The following is an 18568-nucleotide window of genomic DNA, read 5'->3' on the forward strand; positions in this document are numbered from 1 at the left end:
CGAAGCAATTCCTTTGCTTTCATGCTGTGGAAAGCGGGAAAACCCAGCTTTGACAGGGCAGAGAAGGTTCGGTGCCGCAGCAGACCCTGTTCTGAGTGGCCACAGCACCAGACCAGGCTGCCCTGACCCTCTGTCACTGCTCCTACTCACCTACAAGGGTACAACGCACAGTGCTGCCCTGTGCCTCAGCTTCCCTGCTGTAAACCAGGAGCTTGGCATGGAAAATGAATTTTTAGAAAAATTCATGTAGAAGTGAATTTTTGTTGCTGCAGCACACCCAACAGCAGCTGAGTGACTGTCAGGTGTCACTGGGATGGTAAGACACCCTTATGAGTGGCAGCTGAGGCACAGGGCAGTGGAGTGACACTAACATATTGATCGGTTACATCTGCCACCAGCAGGAGTTACGGAAAGGAAAACACTGACGTACCTAGGATGTCATCAAAGGTGGCATGTTCGTGGTCCTGGAAACCAAGAGAGAAGACACGAGGGTTTGCTGTCAGTACACCAGCTCCCATAACATTAGTAAGTCTCTACTATTGCACACAATCCCATCCCCATGCAGACACACGCTCTAAGAGCACAGTTATACCAACTGATGGCTTCTGGGTGCATCACAGTAATTGTCACCCAAAACCACATCTCAAAGAAGCTGAAGACTGGGTGGTCCACAAAGACCGAGTCCATCCAAAGGCTTGAGGATGAATCCCGCAGCCTAGTCCAAAGCACGTACCATCCACCAGACGCAGGCAGCATCAGCAATGTGGATTTGCCTCTCGGCCCACGTTTTGTAGCCAGCCTCTGGCTTTATGTGTGTCCAGGCTGGCTAACAAGCAGCCACACTCCCTGAGCTTGTCCAGGGTCACCAGGACAACCGCACAACTCTCAAAGGGAGAGGCAGCAAAGCTACACCCCCCAGCACCACCGCCTGCTGCACACGGAGACAGATTTCTGGGCTGTCAGTCCAACTCTTCCCTTTCAAATTAAGTGAACATAAAGTGATTAGGAGAGAGAAACCCAAGATGCCTGCTCAGGCCAGACTGCTAGAGGAAAATCAAGGTTAAATTAATGACTGACCAGGATGACCACTGTACGTAGGTGATGAGCTTCACGGTCCACTGCAGAGCTCTGAGGTCTGCTCGTCCTCAGATGAAGGGTAAGGAGGAGCCCTAAGCCTGGCAACACGCAGCTCTGCTTGTGTGCTCAGGTCTGCCCTGCCTTCCCTTGCTAACCTTCCCATGCTGCCCGGCTGTATCTGCATAGTCTGGCAGCCCACACGTGCAGTTTTCACTCCACCTCACTCTTCCACCTACACCTGAGCCACTACTAAGCTACCCCAGATCCCAAATCTGGGTTCAGCACACCCCCAGCCCCTTCCTGACAGCTTTTCCAAATCACATCGGTGTTTCAGACTCATCATAACAGAAACTAGGAATAAGGACCAAAAAAAGAGTTCTGTGTATGAAGCCTGTTCCCACACACCCGGACGCAGCAGAAGCGATATACTTACATAGAGAATGGGGATGATAGAGGGATCGTCCCTGCGGATAATTGTCGGGACATACTCTGCTTTGGGCACCTTGGAAGAAATGAGCTGGAAGAGGGAAAAAGAAGTGCAAGAGGATGAGGAGAAGGCAGTAGATCCTGCACAAAAGCACAAAGGCCATGTTAACAGTGTGCTGCTCAGCTGCTCTCAGGTGTCACCCGAACTAGCAGCTAATCCAGCTACCTCCATCCCTGTGAAAGGTCCTCCAAGCCTTCAGTCCACCAAAGCATCCCCAGGCCTGCCAAGCACCCCACAGCGTCACAGTCTTGCCAGACCCAACAAACGAGCAGGCAGCTCTGCCCAAACGCAGGCCAGCGCCTGAGACACCAGTTGTAAAGGGGAGAGCGGTGTGCACAGAGGATGAGGAAGGTTGTGCATCACCACGAATGGCTGTATCCCGGTGAGAATCACTCCTGTACAGCCTGCTCTGTGTGAGGGCCTGGGCTTCTGGCTGCAGGAGTGTCCCAACTGGCCTGCTCAGCTGGCTGTGGGATGGCTGCGTGCCTGAATGGGAACCAGGCAAGGGATAAAACGGCATCAGGCACAGGTAGGCACACAGCCGTAGGATGTTGGGGAGATGCAGGCTGCCTGGCAATTCTGGCTGAAGCTTCAGCTGGCTCCGTCAGCACACCAGCCCGCAGGGATGGGCCTGCCATCAGCGCAAGCCGAAGGGCTATGGGAATAGGGGCAATTTGGCTGTGCTGTGATTTCAGACCCCTCTGCTCATCACTCTGAGAATGGAGCAGGCAGCGGTGCTGGTGGGTCTCTACGTGCAGCCGGGATTCCAGCTTGGGCTGGCTTCAAAGCCCTTCCCCCTGGCAGGCAGCACATCGCCACTTCGGCCGCAGGGGAGCTACTGTGGAGTTTCTGAGGAGGCAGGATGGACAGAGCCCAGGACACGGCTCACGCACACCACCCGGGGAGACAGGCTGGAGGTGACAAGGGCTGAGGAAACCCACATGTGGGGCTCCTAGAGTTTGGGTCTCACCTGGTCACTGCCCTGCCCTGACAGTGCTTCCGGGCTGAGACTGCATAGCCAGCCTGGGAACACACAGAAGAGCTGACTGTCTCCAGGTCCTTCACTCTTCCCAAGCCTTAGCAGGACATTTCAAACACAGCACTGCTGCATGGACCAGCAATGAGCCGCCCTGAGAGCAAGCTGGAAGCTTGAGACCCCGTCCTGCCTGAGTACTTGTACCTGTGGCCAAAGAAGGGAAGTCAGAGCCTGGTCCTGCCTGCCAAACCCCGCTGAGCCAAGCAGGGGGAGGCGGGGAAGCCTAGCATCACAGAATGGTAAAAGAGCAGAAAGCATCTCCAGGGATGACATGTGGCTCCAAAGCAAATCCGGCAAGTAACGACAGGAAGGAGGGGCTGCTGGGACAGGGGACTGGGGTCTCTATTTCAGGGTTATGGAGACTTAGGCTAACTTGATTCAGTGCTGGTGAGAGTCCTGTGCTGATTTGGGGTTGGACTACAGGTCCTTTCACTTCCAGTTTTCTTTCCACACATTATCCCCAGCAATAACATACGCTGAATCCCATGTCATGTCTTGGCTCTGAGCGACCCTCAAACACATCTGAAGAGTTGCCCATACAAAAGACTGTCCTCTTCCCATGAAGATCCTAAACTTAATGGCTCAGAAAGGACAGACAGAGCCTGAGTAGATACAGGTAGGAAACCCTCACCATTATTTTTGGTGGAATAAAGTCTTCTCCGTCACATGCCATGGCTTCAAGTTCCTTTTCCGCTTCCCAGTTCAAGTCAAAGTCGCCATCCAAAGTGCCGCAGGAATCCTGAAGGTCATGGCCTGCCAGAACACAGTGCGCATTACCAGGCAGAACAGCTCGCCTTCCCCACTCGATCCTGTCTGGCAGCTGCCTTGCAAGAGGTACCACAAGCCACGAGGGTTGTACCCTCCTTTCCTCCAGCGTGACAGACACCAACACTTAGGGGCCGGCACCTCTAAACAGACAAACACTGAACAAATGAAGAGTGCAACACAGAGCCCCATACCACATGTCACATAACTTCGCCACTCTCACAGTCACCAGTTTAGCTTTCAAATGCTAATTCACAACAGTCACCCTGTCATTTCAGAAACGGGAGGAGACAGAACACAGACAGACTCTCTACACTTCAACATTGCCAAGCTGATGAGCAAAAGTCCCAAGACTTCAAAGCTGGTCTCCTTGTAATAATCACTGCTCTGACTATGTCTTCTGAGTGATTACAAAGAAACTCTGCTTTGTGGGTCAAACTGATGCTGGCAGAGAAGTCCCGGGGCGTGAGGACAGCCGTAGCAAACACAGTAGTATTGCAACAGGATACTTGAATTTGGGCTCCAAGTTGACCTTACCTGTTGGCCTTCAATGCCTCCTGGGGAAAAAAACATCTGGAAGGAATATAATTGACCGTTAAAGGTTAAAAATAGAGATGGTCCCCTGAAGCACGGGACTGAGGAAAGAGAACCGAGACGCCTCTATTTGTGCCTTTTGGGGTGTCCGAGTGTCACTGGGCAGTGCCTGGGGCCTGTCTGTGCCATGTCTTTTCCATTCGCCTCTGAGTTAGCTGAGGGAGCGGGGAGGAGTCAGACTGCAAAGGAACAATCGGGTCATGTTTTGAACCTGGCCGTTCACACATCTCCCCCTACAACCTGGTACGGTGTCTTCTACAGCTAGGAGGGCTGGATCTCAGGCTTACCTGGTAGGTCAGTTCACTTCATTACTGAAATTCATTTGCAATACAACCCATTTCAACATGGGTGAACTCCTATTCACCAAGTCCCTTGCCTACAGGCTTTCAATAAGCTCTGGGTAAAATAGCCGTTCCCTTTATAAGGACAGTGGGAAGATGCTGGCCTTTCCTCCTGCAAATTAACACACCAGCATCTCAGTCCCCACAAGCAGAACACCACAACATTACTGGGGATTCCCAGAAGAATTCCTGGCAGCCCAAACGAAGGTCAGGTTGCCCCAGGCTATCATCTGTGCAGCCAGCATGGCCAGGAAATCAAAGCTACATCTCATGGAGCGCTGCAGCTGGGCTCTAGAGCTATTCTAGCCTAGGAAAGAGCACGGAAGGGGCTCTTGCACCAGACGCCAGGCAGGTTAGCCCCACTGTGGTGAATGTAGCCTTGGACTGGTGTGCTTCCAGGTAGGTTGTTTTGATCCCAAGCAAATATGGGATGATGGGAAGAGAGGGCTGGAAGAGAGCTGTACTGTATCAAGGGTATCCTTGAGCAACCGCAGAGCAACATGAGGTTAGATGCGTTGTGCCCTACAAATAAATACAGGTACACAGAGACGAACAGGTGCTGATACCTGAAGGGTTACTTGCTCAGATCTCATGAAACTAAAAGGATCACAGGTGGGACAAATGGGCAGAGAAGAGTTACTCCAGTGGGACTCCAGTCAACACCTCAGCTGGAGGGTTTGGCCACAGGAGGAAGCTCAAAGGACTCAGAACTCACTTTCTCGAGAGTCATGGAAGGAATCAGCTTTGATGGGAGTCGGGTCACTCCAGGACCTGCTGAAGCTTCTCTCACGCCGTTCGGCAAATGCTAGGATAAAACCAAAGCACGACATTAACAGACTCCAAAGCCACCTCTGTTGCTGCCAGCAAAACAAAACATCCAGTAGATTTCCACCAAAGCCACACATCACGGACTCCCCTGAGCTCGTTCTTCCACTTGCCAAATGTGAGTCCTTTCCACACCGCAAACAAAGGTCTGTCTTCTAGACAGCAGAAGAGCAGGGCCGTTTCGGGTATGTAACACAGAAAAAGGAGGACACTTGACGGTCCCTCCTTAAACGCACACTGCTCAAACCTCTATTTAATTAAGGCTATTCCAGTGTCCCAGTGTAAATGCTCTGACTCAAAGGCCTTGCAGGAGGATGTGCTCAACAGCTAACGACACGTACACGACCAGAAGAAAGCAGTAGTTCTCCCTTCATGACAACCCAATCAGAGCTGGACCAAACAGGGGTGGCCCCTGGCACGCTCATGCTTTCTGAATTTTGTTACAAAAGAGGAAATCCTTCCGGTTTTGCTTGCCTGCATTCTTGTGAGCACTCCCCCCGGCTTTTTTTTTTTGTCTTTCCAACAGGTATGATATTGTTTGTACTGGCATTTCCCAAGCGGAATCCAGGGAGCTTGGCCCAGCTGGCTGCACTGCAGGCAAATTCCTGGGAACTGCCAACCACCGTGTCGGACTTGGCAAGCCCCTGTGAGAGCCATTATGCCTAGATTAACAGCCACTTATAGCCACGAATACCTATTTCTGGTAGCAGACAGAGCAAGTTTGCTGCAGTGTATCTAGTAACAGCACCTCCTGTCAGCAGCACAGGAGTTCGCTGCAGATCTGCATTACAAGAGCCGAGACAGAGCCTGTCCTCTGCGTGTCCAGGGAGACAAATCACACGGGAAGTTCTTCAGGTCATCTCCATCCTCAGCTTTCATTTGAAACCAGGCATTTAGCTATCGTGCACATGAAAAAGGCTTTGAAAACATGACCCGAGAGTTACCAAGGCAGAGAGGCATGCCTGAACTTCAGACAGCTCTGGGGGGAGGCGAGTCCTGCTCATTTAGGCAGTGCTAACTCAGATGCCAATCAAGACACTTTAAAGGGCAACGCTGTTTGCTGTTCACTTCCCACAGCGTATCAGAACGGAGAGGAAAGAATGCAAATTCAACTCAAGAATGCTTCACTTTGCTGCAGGCAGTCAGTATATGATGCCTGGTCAGGGGGTGGGAAGAACAAGCTGGTTCCTCTTCTGGAGCAATCCTCAGCTCTCCGGAGCCGGTTATACCATTCTCAGCCCATTTCACAGTGATAAGGGCGATGCCCCAGCCAAGTTACGGCAGAGTGTTGTCTTCCTCAGGGAAAGGGAACTGCTGTTTCTCAGGCCTAAGAGGTGATTTCTTCCCCAGTGAGGCACAACAATCCCTTACTTAACTCTTGCTCCAATCTTTTCCCTGTTCCTCCTCATCTTCCCTTCCACTGTTCTCTCAGCTCCCATCAGGCGACTTTCCCCCAGGTCCTGCTGCGGAGACGGCTGTGGGACAGGGCAGGAGGAGAGAGAAAGCCAGTCTGCGTGGCACACGAAGCACCGACTGTCCCCAGGGAGCCACGGCTGGTCCGCAGCCCCAGGAGAGGCCAGGCAGCCCTCGCCCGCCCCGCTGAACTCTCAGCTCTCTTCTCCTCAAGCGTCTACACCGATGACCACCAAAACCCACAGGCACATGGGACAAGGATGCTGCAGTTCTCCTTCCACTCCTCACTCTGAGGCCATGGAGATCTCCCACGGCCAAGGCAGAGCATCCTCAGAAATACCTTCAGGCTGCTTGCAGACATCCGTGTGTCCTGGAGACTTACAACTACCTGGCATTCTTTTTTGTGGGGTAAAATGGCACCAGCAGGTGAAATCCTTTCTCCAGCCCAAGGCTAGATCCTTTCTACTCACATCTGCATGCAACATAGGGTTCCCCGTGTCCCACCGGCACAAACCCCAACTCCTCACAGCCACATCTTACAGGTGCTCACTTACTTTGTGCTTTAACCCTTCGGCTCCCCACCATGCGGAGGTGCTTCCGAAAATTCCTGAAAGAAAGGCCAAACACAACCTCTGAGAAAGGTAATACAAGGCAACACTTGGGCCCAGCAGGACTGAAAAACTGGGAGAAAAAAAATAATTGGGAAGACAGGGTATTTCCTTCTGGGCATTCAAAAGCTGGAGACCAGGCTCCCAGCCTGCACCTGCTCAGTGCTGGGGATGGTTATGTTTGCCAAGAGGCTGTTTCCTCTGAACTCCCTGGGCTGGTGGTACGGAGCAAGGGCAGTCCCACACGGCAGTCCCCTTCCCAGCCTGCTTTCATGCTCCTATACACTGCCACTGCCCCTGCTGTGCCCTCTCCTGCTAAAGAGCAGTGACTGCTCCCCTCTCTCCTCCCTTTCACGCAGGTTGAAGCAGGGAAGTGGGGTTCCCGGGCTCTGCCCTGCTAGGCAGCATGCACACACCGTCCTCAGGGCTGTGCTCATTCCCAAACGCGTTCACAGCACTGCTGGAGTCCCACCCGTGCCGGTCCTGTACAGCTCTCCCGGGCAAAGAGCTGGGAAAGACTGAAGCAGCTTCTTCCTTCTCGGCCCACACTGTTCAGCAAGGCTGACGGTCCTGAGCCTGCCCTCTGCTACCGCTGCCTGCCGACCCACACACCCCCTGCCCGCGCCTCGCGGGCAGAGCTCGGCGGGGCTGCGGAGTACACAGTGCCCGAGGAAGGTCCAGCACAGGGTAAGCCTTGGGGAGCAGATACACCCCACAGTCAGGTCTGTGTAAAACTACTGTCCTGAGAAACCATGGCACTCCTGAGAAACCATGGCAAAGGGACTCTTCATCCAGCCCCTCCGAGTGCAAGGGGCCTGCTTCCCTTAGCTCTCATCACTCACCTGGACAGGACGCAAACAGGACAGGAATCAAACAGAACACCAGAAGAGACACAGGGGAGAAACAGCACATGGACTATCAAAAAACTGCCACTCCTCTGTGAACGCGACTTAGTCAGGGTGACTTCACCCTGCAGCACTGCCCCCACGGCCCCCAGGGATGTTAGTAAGCCCCTACCAGCAGCCTGCATGGGGTATGGGAGCCTTCCTGGATGCCCTTCTGCCCCACCGACACACACCGCAGACATCAGGCAACAGAGACTGCTGCTGGTGAAACGGGTAAAATGACACACCGTCTGGTGCTCACACAAGTTAGTGGGATGAGTTACATGTTACAACCATGCAGATGCTTTAGCAAACTAATCAGACTAGAAGACACTTCCAGCACTGACATGGAGTTGTCCAGAGAAAAGTCAGATAGGTCTACACCTACACAAGGAGCTCAACACAAACACAGCCCTCATGGGAAAGCACTGAACCCACACCACCCTCTGCCCTGTCCCCACTCTGCCCTTGGATCCCACGTTGTCATCAGAATCCAAATTCAGCACCTCAAGAAGGAAAACTAGCAGCTGGGTAGGGAGGCTGGGAGCAACATTCTTCCATGACAAATTTCTAGCTGCCCTTGGGCTATTAATGTAGTTTTACAGATTTATCTTCGATCTGCTTGGGTATGTGACAATTCACTGCTGTGGATCAGGCAACTGCCCCTTTCGACAGGTAACTAAACCAATTCACTAACACATGCTGGACGGGCTCTACACACACTGCCTTCTGGGGCGCGTGATGACTGATAACGTCTTACTGCGCACTAAATTCACATCCAAATAAATACAATATTTTAAGGGAACCAGGGTTGTTCGGCACGCAGAAAGCTCTTAGACATATACTGTAACCCACCAGAACAAAAACCTTTATGGTCCTTTGTGAGACAAGATCATACCAGACACTGAGCACCAATATTAACTGGCAAGACCACGGCGACATCCTTTGGGATTTGGGAGTAAAATCCATTTTTCGGTTAAATGCTCAGTTTTCCTCTCTGCTCAGCTGTCCTTCTTCAGTGCCTGGGGGGAAGGAGGGTAAAGCAGTCTTTGCCATGGAAGAGTGATGCTCCCAGCTGCCTAGACTGATCTCTCCCATGAGTGTGGGTTGAGGGCAGCTGTCTAGGTACATCTCCTAAATACTGCCAAGAGCAGCTGCAGGGAGAATCCAGCTGCTCCAGGTTAACCATAGCACTAAATGTTTGGAGAATGGGACCAAAGACCTCTTCCTTCCTCCTCATCTCTTCCAGAAAAAAAAAAAAGCACTTCAGAAAGGAGGTGCAAGCCTGGGACTGCCTTCAACTGTGGGCATCCTGGGTCACCTAGATGCTTCTGAGGGGTCTTTGCAGCTGTATTGGTCCTCAGGCCCCTCTGTGCTTGCACGGTAGTGGGAAAGGATTGGCACAGCACCCTGGGGGGGAACGCAGACTGCGCTGTGAGCAGTGGGGCTACATTAACCTGCCCAGCTTTCCTGCCTGGCTCCTGCAATTGCACCCAGAAAAGCCGGTGTTATTTGATCACTAGCAAGATCTCTTCACCCATCAAAATTCAACAAGCATCCCTCAAGTTACAGTGATAAAATCTCCTTATTACTGCCTGTCCTGAACAATCCTCCTCCTGACAGGCTCCAGCTCACCAGGTGGTCTGCACGACCCTACACCACCTCCATGATATCTGTGTCCTAACCCAAGGGTCTCCAGGACACGGCAGCCCCACTCCACACACCCTGCAGCTCTACCTGCAGCGCTTCATTTGCACTCTGCCGAGAAGCCTTGCCATTACCCGAACAGAGGTCAAGGACAGAACTACTGCCGTACAGCGCTCTGCAAAACCCCTGACAGCACCTCTCACGTGCTCCTACCCAGCTCCTCCTGGCAGCAGTCACAAGGCTCAGCAAACCACTGGGCATCACCACCGCGTGCCGTGCCACGCAACCCGGGCTCCCCACGCACCAGACACGCCGGGCCAAGCGCTGAAGGGGCTGTGCGGTAACAACTGACCTGCCAAAACCCCTGAGGCCATGCAGGGCAGCCCAACAAGCACCCAAAGCTGCAGTGGGGCTGGGGTCCTCCTCACTCCCTGGAGAAGGCAGCTGAACACTAACTGCCAGCAATCCTTGAAGCTCGCCAGGCTCTGCTTGCACAGCCAAAACCCACCACTGCTATCCTCTCTTCTCTTTTACAACAAGATAAACGCAGACGGGCTCCCACTGTACAAACCTGCCTAGACCTTCCGTGTCCATGCTGGCTGCCCAACGCAGGGATGACGTGACTCCATCCTCTATCCTGACTACGCGGCATCACCAACATACACAGCCCCTGCTCCTGTATTTGAAAGCCATGTGAACAAGCCATTTTCTAACAAAGACTGCCCCTAACAAATCTTGAGAAATCTCTTTCTTTTTAAAGATACACTGTCTATTTATTTACAGCATGGTTAATTTTGATTCTTATTTCTCTTCATTACTGATGAAAAAATTCACCACCCTAAGTTGCTAAAGAAAAAAAAAAAATCTTCTTGGCAATTTCCCAGTGAAGAAAGCCCGATGTTTCTCTCCCACTTTGCACTGAACAGTGCTGAAGTGATCGTGGCAGCTTTTAACCAATGACACAAATGCTGTGTTATCCTTCTTAATAGGCTGCCAAAATACATGAGCCTTGGCATATTTAAAATAACCAGAACAGTTCTAGTTACCACAGAGGCCAAGCGATGCACCTTGTGAAGGCAGCAGAGGGAAACCAGGGCCCTTCTGCAATACCCAGACAAGGAATCGGTCCCCATCCCCTGCTCTTTCCTTTCTGTTCTTTAAAAAAATGATTAAAGAAATAGACTTCTGGTCACTAGAGATGTCGATTTTGCCTAGGTCTCAGATTTTTGAAGTGCATTTGTAGACATAGCAACAGCACATATAAGTCACTGGTTAGACATTCAGCTAACCTCAAACAAATTCCAAATGTTTTGGAGAGGGCGGGGGAAATTGCATATTTGATTTTTTTAAATATGTATTATATTTTTCTGCCTGAGACACAGATCCTGTATTTTATATTCGGAAGCTTAAAAGCAACTTGACAGTGTTCCTTTAAGAAGATGGAGATCAGCTATCTTGAGCACTGCAGCATCACTCACCTCCACATTTCCAACACAGCCACTGCTAGTGTCCCTACAAACAGCAACACAGACAGGGACAACCACGTTCAACATCATCAAGCGTCACTAATGAGGCCCCAAGGGCTCATGCAACACCAGGCAAGGTTACGGCTATGGGAGAAAACAGGCCCTACCTCTGTATAACAGCTGCAGAATCATTCTCTCGTTTCCGTCTCTTCCTCTCTGCGTAGCCCCTGAACGCCCTGGGAAACCATTTTAAGCCATTAACCAACTACACAGCTTTGAACTGGAGAGGACACCAAACACAGACAGGAAAGCTCTCACCAGACAACAGAGATCAGGCTGACCAAGGAAGACAGACAGCCCTTACGGGGCTGCGTGTGAGTCAGGGGCCAGGCAGAAGACTCACCAAACCAAAGGTCCTCACTCCCTAGGGTAGGTGGATGGACAAGCAGTTGCTCCTAAAGCAAACGCACGAGTGGCCACAGCACGGCCCAAAGAATGAGGGCGAGCAGCCATCATCCCTGCTAGGAATGGACCTAGGAGCCTGCAGACAAAACCTCTGTACACCAGGATCAAGAGGGACAAAAGCATGCTAGCAACTGTAGTCCCAGTTTCGAAGATGCGGATGGTTGTGGTGTGATCCATGTAGGCCTACCGTGTAGCCATCTAACCTCCTGCCAGCTGCCAGACAGCCCTAGCATAGGGAAAGCACGAGTGAATACGATGGAGAGGAGAGGAGAGTTTATCCAGGACACCAACAGACAAAGAAATAAAAAAATGAAGATTATACTTACGAGATGCTAGAGATTCCAGGAGACGCAGGAAAAAAGAGAAGAGGAATTCATTAGTGCTCAGCCCCGGCCAGCATTCTGAGGGAATTCTCACTCCAGAAGGAATATTTCTTGTTAGGTGAACGGAAATTGCTTTTTAAATTAAACATTTCTCAGTAGTGAGACTCCTACTTGACCGAGCTAAATCCTCCCTGGGGAGGCATGTGGCTTGGATGCAAATTGAGCTCCGTGTAGACCCAGGGAACATGCAGATGTACAACTGACAGCTGACCGTGGCCCAGCAGGCTGCGAGGGGAGCTCAGCACCCCGGGCTCCTGGAGCAGGGAGACTTTCTCCCGCAGTGACGAATACTTGCGCAGTCAGCTCACGCTCTCTGGCCCTTTCAGCACGGCGGGCTGAAAACCCTAGAGCAGAGGCCAGGAGACCAGGGGCACCTGGGGGAGCTGCCCCAACCAGCTTCGGGACGTGCCCTGATGTTTCCTTGCAATTTCTAGAGGCAGCACAGAACCTCCAGAAACATGACCATGGAGCTATGTCAACCAAGGGAGCTTCCTCAAGGGTATCCTTAGGGCACCATTCCCCAAACCAACCACGCTTTGGCCTTCAAGACCTGCAAGCCCTGCCATGGGCCATCATCCTGGGTCAAACCTTGCGCACAGCAAAGATGACTTCAGATAGCAAAGGTGTGCCCGAAGGCAAAGGAAACGTGCTGACTTTGTGGTTCAGTGTGTCAGGTCAGAACTGTGAAATACCATTCACAGCTACCAGCATTTCTGAAGAGCAGAGCAAGGATCTGTCAAACTGCCCCCAGGCTGCCCACAGGCCCTGCCAGCCTGGTGCCCACGGGTGCTTACCAGGCAGGGTGCCACCGGACTCAGGACCCCTGAAGAGGAGGCGGAGGGACAACAAGGTCAGGTAAGAGGGGCAGCACTAGGACAACAGAGAGAGAGCAGATGCCCGCAGAGGCTCCTCACTCCCACTGTCAGGGTGGGATTAGCACCCCACTGCCGTCCATCAGATTCTGCAGACTGGCACCAGGCCAATGCCTCCCCAGTGCTGCTCCCCATGCTGGGAGGGTGGGTCACACCTCCAGCTGGGCTGGAGGGAAAGCGCATGAAGGCATGAAGGTAAGTGTTTTTCTGGGGGATGCAGATCCCTTCCAGTATCTCAGCAGCTACCCCTCTCCCCAACACTGGATCCATCCCTCCCTGCATCAGTCCTTACAGGTCTGATCCAGTCCAGGTTATCCCAACATCAACAATCAGCCTCTTTTAGGGATTTGGAGAGGGAAAAGTATGAGGGAAAGAAGAAATGTCAGGAGAACAGACTACAAAGGGGAGACCAGGTTAGGTAAGGAGAAATAGAGAGCAGCAGAGCTGAGGGTGACACAGTCATTGGAAGGAGGACACTGGAAAAGGCAACAAGGCTGGAGAAGGGCCTCAGCAGGCAGACTGGTATCTCATTTCCCTCATCACCTGCCTTAGCTTTCCAGCCAGGTAGGAAATATTTGACACCAGGAAGATGGCATTTCCTGACGAGCTGGGTATGCTCTTGAAAGGTGGCTTCCCTCACTCTCTTCAGTCCTTTGACAGCTGCCTCCTCCCAGTGCACAGCAACCAGGGGCACCTAAACCTGCATGAAGCGTGGGGGGGGGAAAGCTGTTCCTAACTCAGACCCACTCACACTCTGCAGAGATTTTACTGACACCTTCTTCAAATGACCAGACTAGCGCAGAAGCCATAGGACTATATCTCATCCAACAGAGACGCACTCCTCTGGAGTGCTGGATGCAGGGCAAGCCTGGAATAACATTCCCTCGTGGCAGTGACTGCAGCAGAAGCAAGTGGTGCAGGGTCTCAGTTGGTGCTTCCACAGGACCCTCGCTCTGCAGAGACAGCCAGAGACAGGGCAGAGTGTCACAGGGAAAATAAGGGAAGCAGAGAAGAGCTGGGTAGCCCAAGGAGTTAAAGAAGGTAAAACCAAACAAGTGGGAGTAGTAGGACAGAGAACTAATAAGTGCAAAAAATCAATTAGTAAGAGATAAGGCCTGTCTCTCCCTCACCCCCAGGGCTGCGGTGCCAAACATACAACCTGGTTGCTCCAGGCTCTCAGACACAGGTTTGACTGGGCCACAACTTTAAGATATACAACAAAAGCTACGGCAGTAGTTTCACTTACGCTTGCATAGTTGTAGTAGCAGTTTGGAAACTGAAGAGGTTCTCTTTTGGGAACCAGGTTCGTATGGGGACATCATCTGGAAGAGAGAGCAAAACCTGAGACCCAGCGGGCAAAGGCAGCATTCAGACAGCGAGCCCTCCCAAGCTCTTTTTGTACTTTTCTTCAGCATCCTGCCTGTACCAAACAGGAGAGTCTCATCCTCCTCGTGTATATGCACGCTGCCACCTATGTTCTGTAAATTTGTGCCAAGCCTTTCTATCAGGCTACTAAATGAAGAATGAAAGCTCTATCCTAAGCGTGGAAGATTAGAGTAATCCAGGAATTACAGAAGAGACATTGGAAGAAAAAAAACCCCAGAACATCTGCTCCTGATGACTTGGCCTTCTTGAGTTTTCTGGTTTTAGAAGTCAAACCACACATCAGCTATACAATCTGCAGACAACTTCGTGCTTGTCTGGTCCCCTGTGTTTGCAAACTGCCCTCCCTGAACCAACTGTGGATTATTTCCTAATTCTGTTCCATTAGGATACCACATCATTCAAGTAGAAGGTGTCCCTGCCCAAGGCAGGGGGGTTGGAACTGGATGATCTTTAAGATCCCTTCAGCCCAAACCAGTCTGTGATTCTTTGATCACCTTCATGTCATGACCACTAACACAAAAAGCAAGCAGCAAAACAAGTCACTAATTATGCGTGTGGGATGGTGGTGACCAGGAGGAATCTGACCAAGAAGCAGCTCCTGCTGAGGACTGTCAGGCTGAAGTTGGTCAGGCAGGGAATCGGAGGTGTATTAAAATCCCCTGACACAAGACGTGCAAGATCTCAGTGGACTGGATCCCTGGGATTTGGGACTTCTTGATTTTTCATCTTGCTTCACTCCCAGTTTGGGGCTTCCTTCCTTAATATCTTGCCACATCTTGCTGATTGCGTGTCTTGCTTTGTTCATTCAAGTTTTAAGTTCATTAGCAACTACGGTACCCGAGTCATTAATATTCAGGCATTGTCAAGAGTGGGTTTTTTTAATTCACTTTCATTGGCCAAAACCCAAAGAAGCCCTGCACGCATACTGCAGACATGATTACTACAGACCAGGTATCTTACCAAATGTTTTTACAGATCATCATCTATTACAGATGGATCCTGCTATTCCCTGAATGTACAAAAAGTGGCTGCAATTACAGATGCAAAAAATGCTAAGTGCAACTGGGAAGGCTTCCTTTGAAGTAAAGCTTCCAAGAAATCATACAGAAAGCTGTAAGAGACACTCCTTTCAGCTAACTGTTTATGTCAGGCCTTGTACAAAGGCACCCTAAGGAAATATGTATGTTAAACGAAAACTGCATTCTAGCACGCTAAGTACTTACTATGAAGCTCCCGTGTCTGCTCTCCTCCAAAAAGCAGATAGAGAAGGAATGCAAAACAGCTCAGACTGTAAACAAATTGGTTGTTTGAAGTCTTGAACCCACAAAAGTAATGAAGGAGGAGAAGTTGTACAAATTCCTTTTTAGCCAACAACTCTGAACAGACTTCTCGGGCACTACGCATCTCAAAGGACTGCCAGCATCTTAACACAATTTACAGATTTTAAGCCACTAGCTTTGATTCCAAGCTGAGCTTGTGAACAACAGCCAACACCCATATGAGGCTTTGGCTGGGTCATCTGGAAGCCCCTCCTCCTTTTCTGACAGACAAGAGCCAACACAAGAAAGATGTCACTCCCTACCCACAGCACTCCATGGAAAATAAAGCATCTGTGATGCTTCAGAGGTGCCTCTTCACCAGCCAGAGGTAGAACAGGAGCAGAGAAGCACACAGCTGTGGACTAGGGAGCACAACTCAGCTCCACAGCTCATCCAGCTAATTAAAATTCAAATTATGAGTATGGCTATTGTGCTTTCAGGAGCGGGTAGGATGCTCATTTTTGGCTAGGCAGCACATCTTGTTCTCCTTTCTTGTTTCCATCACCTGTGATGGGATAGTCAAGGAACCACAGGCCGGGATAAGACTGGAGGAACACCACCACCACGACCGGCATCTCCAGACGCTTGCCAGGCTGCATGGACATCTCAGTACCTCTGTCCTTGAGCGGATGCGTGTGCGTCAGGTGCTGGGAGCACCACAGGAGACAACAGCTTGCGCTTCTCTGGAATGGTGTTAGGCATCATAAACTCAGCATAAAAATCCATATTTAACTATGCCAATCTGGCCTAACTGCCACGAGTGTTGGTTTGCTGCAATAATGTGTCATGTAAATCCAAACAGAGAAAGCAGCGCTGTAAAGTGAACCTCTGGGGAAATCAGTCTCGCTCTCTCGCCCCCGTTCATCTCTGCTGTTTTCTCTGCTAGCCATGCATGAAGGACATTCCAAGAAACACTTCTTGCAACCTGTGACAGTTGTGCCATTCAATTCTCAGTTTTCCTCTGAGTAACAATGGTTGGCTGCAGCACAAACGCAACCAGGCTGAGAAAACTTTCATTCCCTGATGCCAGCGTTATGATGGGATTTGGTCCCAGAGGCACAGCGCTGCCTGTGCAAGCACTCAGGAGCTGGGGACAGGCACCCAGGGCAGCTGCTGTCTGCTTGCAGAAAACACGAAATACTCACCGAGGCATCTGCAGCTTCAGCGCTGCCCACTGAGTTCCCCTTTAATTAACTACTCCCGTATATTTTCAGAAGGGCAAATCTCCATTTCACGTTGATAACTGGCCCTAATCAAAACTGCTGCCGAGTTGAAAATACGTATTATACATCCCAAGACCCAGAAACGGGATGTGGCATCTCTCTGCAGCACTTGCTAGGACATGTTTTCCAGCAAACACAGGCATTTAGCTCCAGCTACGAGAAGTTAAACTCCTCCGTCAGTGATCTGGAGCTTTCCTTTGGTTCTGTACCAAGTAACCGGCTTCAGTCCCACAGTGCAGAGTACAATTTTGATGTGCTCAGGAAAGCTTGCAATGTGAATCCATCAGCATTAGCAAAGGAAATCTTCACTTTCTCAACTCAGTACACACCATGAGGCACAACCAGTTCAACTCAGCACCCTGATCTCCACCAGACCAAGCTCCTGGGCTTGTGATCTCCTTTCCTGGAATGGCTTTTTTCTCTCCTCACAGAAGCTTTCTGGCTGCACCATCATATGCAGAGCCATCCTTTAACAGGTAAAACACACATGATCATAAAACCAGAAAAGGTTTTCATACAGAAAAAACTCCTCTCACTCCTCTTCTTGCACATAAGCAATAAAGTCTAAACTTGCACATGTGGTGTGTGATGTGAAGCACCAAAATCACAGGGAACAAACTGAGGAACAATGCTTAAAAACTATGCACGAGAGTTAGTGGGACTGTAGGTGTTCTGCACGTCTGATAAGGTGTTTTTGTTTGGTTTTTTTTTTTAATTATTCTTCAGTATTAGACCATGTATTAATTTAGTCGCATAATTTCAAACATCAAGATATGAATTATTCTTCAGTATTAAGACCATGTATTAATTTAGTCGCATAATTTCAAACATCAAGATATGAAAATATGGTCCAGAACCCAAACTGTCAGTGATCTTACCTGCAGTAAATATCACTATGGTATTCACTAGAAGACTATGAACCCAGGAAAGATGTACAGTTTGATCTCCACAGCCCTTATATCCAATTTCATTTTAAGGAGAAAACCCTGACCTTTCCCAGCTGGACGCTCTGCTGCGTGTTTACAGAAAACAGAAAAATCAAGACAAATTAGGTCAGACTCTTTGCCAGCCACATACAGAGCTGACAGGCAAAGATGGACTGTGTACCAGCTTATAATTCAAAGCACATAGATTCTGACATATATTTGATTAATGGTTAAGTTTTTAAAGACCATCGGGGATTTTTTAATGTAATTGAGTAATTACAAGCCCTATTCCCTAAGAACATTATGCAAATGGACAAAGAGAGGGGAAGAAAGTCCAATACTGTGTTATTTGCTAGTATTTATGGAAAGTCCATGAGGTGGCACTATATAAGGGACCCCACTAAACTGCTTCCAGCCACGCAGATGAGCATTTTGGGCAAGCACCAAAGTCCAGAACACCACAGCTGAGCTGAGGCTCCTGCTGAGCACCCTGGCACCTTCACAAAGATCTCACCTGCCTCAGCCCCAGAATAAGGCAGAGCAGAGAGTGTCCCCTCTGAACTGTCTCCTGGGTGAGCAGAAATGAAGGTGCCCTGACGCTGCCTCTGCTCTCTCATTCTTCCTTCAACAGGAAGGGAGCCTGCAGACAGCACCCTCACTAAGCTACATGTGCTGTCACGAAAACCACCCTGCTTAGAAGCCAGAAGCAGAGACAACTCAAACTGAGCTCAGCTTATTTCACACTCTTCCTTTGACAATCCCTTTCGACAGACATAGTGCAAGGTACCAGCAAGGTGCCAAAGGGGAAACACTACAGGGCCCAGCTCGAGGCACATGGCAACAAAACCTCC

At 50.4% G+C, this 18568-nt stretch overlaps 1 protein-coding gene across 1 annotated transcript in view; it reads right to left on the bottom strand.

Annotated features, from left to right (window-relative positions):
* Positions 1-18568, bottom strand: part of NSMF (NMDA receptor synaptonuclear signaling and neuronal migration factor) — a gene marked incomplete at its 5' end in the record, with an annotated part of 35254 nt that overhangs the window by 6129 nt on the left and 10557 nt on the right. The window contains 8 exons of the mRNA XM_010150741.1: positions 431-464; positions 1511-1594; positions 3232-3353; positions 5016-5105; positions 7093-7145; positions 11311-11379; positions 11935-11940; positions 14110-14185. Of these exons, the coding sequence (XP_010149043.1) occupies positions 431-464; positions 1511-1594; positions 3232-3353; positions 5016-5105; positions 7093-7145; positions 11311-11379; positions 11935-11940; positions 14110-14185 (534 nt within the window). The remainder of the gene's footprint in view (positions 1-430; positions 465-1510; positions 1595-3231; positions 3354-5015; positions 5106-7092; positions 7146-11310; positions 11380-11934; positions 11941-14109; positions 14186-18568) is intronic.

Source organism: Eurypyga helias, unplaced genomic scaffold, assembly GCF_000690775.1.
Source record: "Eurypyga helias isolate BGI_N326 unplaced genomic scaffold, ASM69077v1 scaffold29824, whole genome shotgun sequence".
NCBI classification, from domain to species: Eukaryota; Metazoa; Chordata; class Aves; order Eurypygiformes; family Eurypygidae; genus Eurypyga; species Eurypyga helias.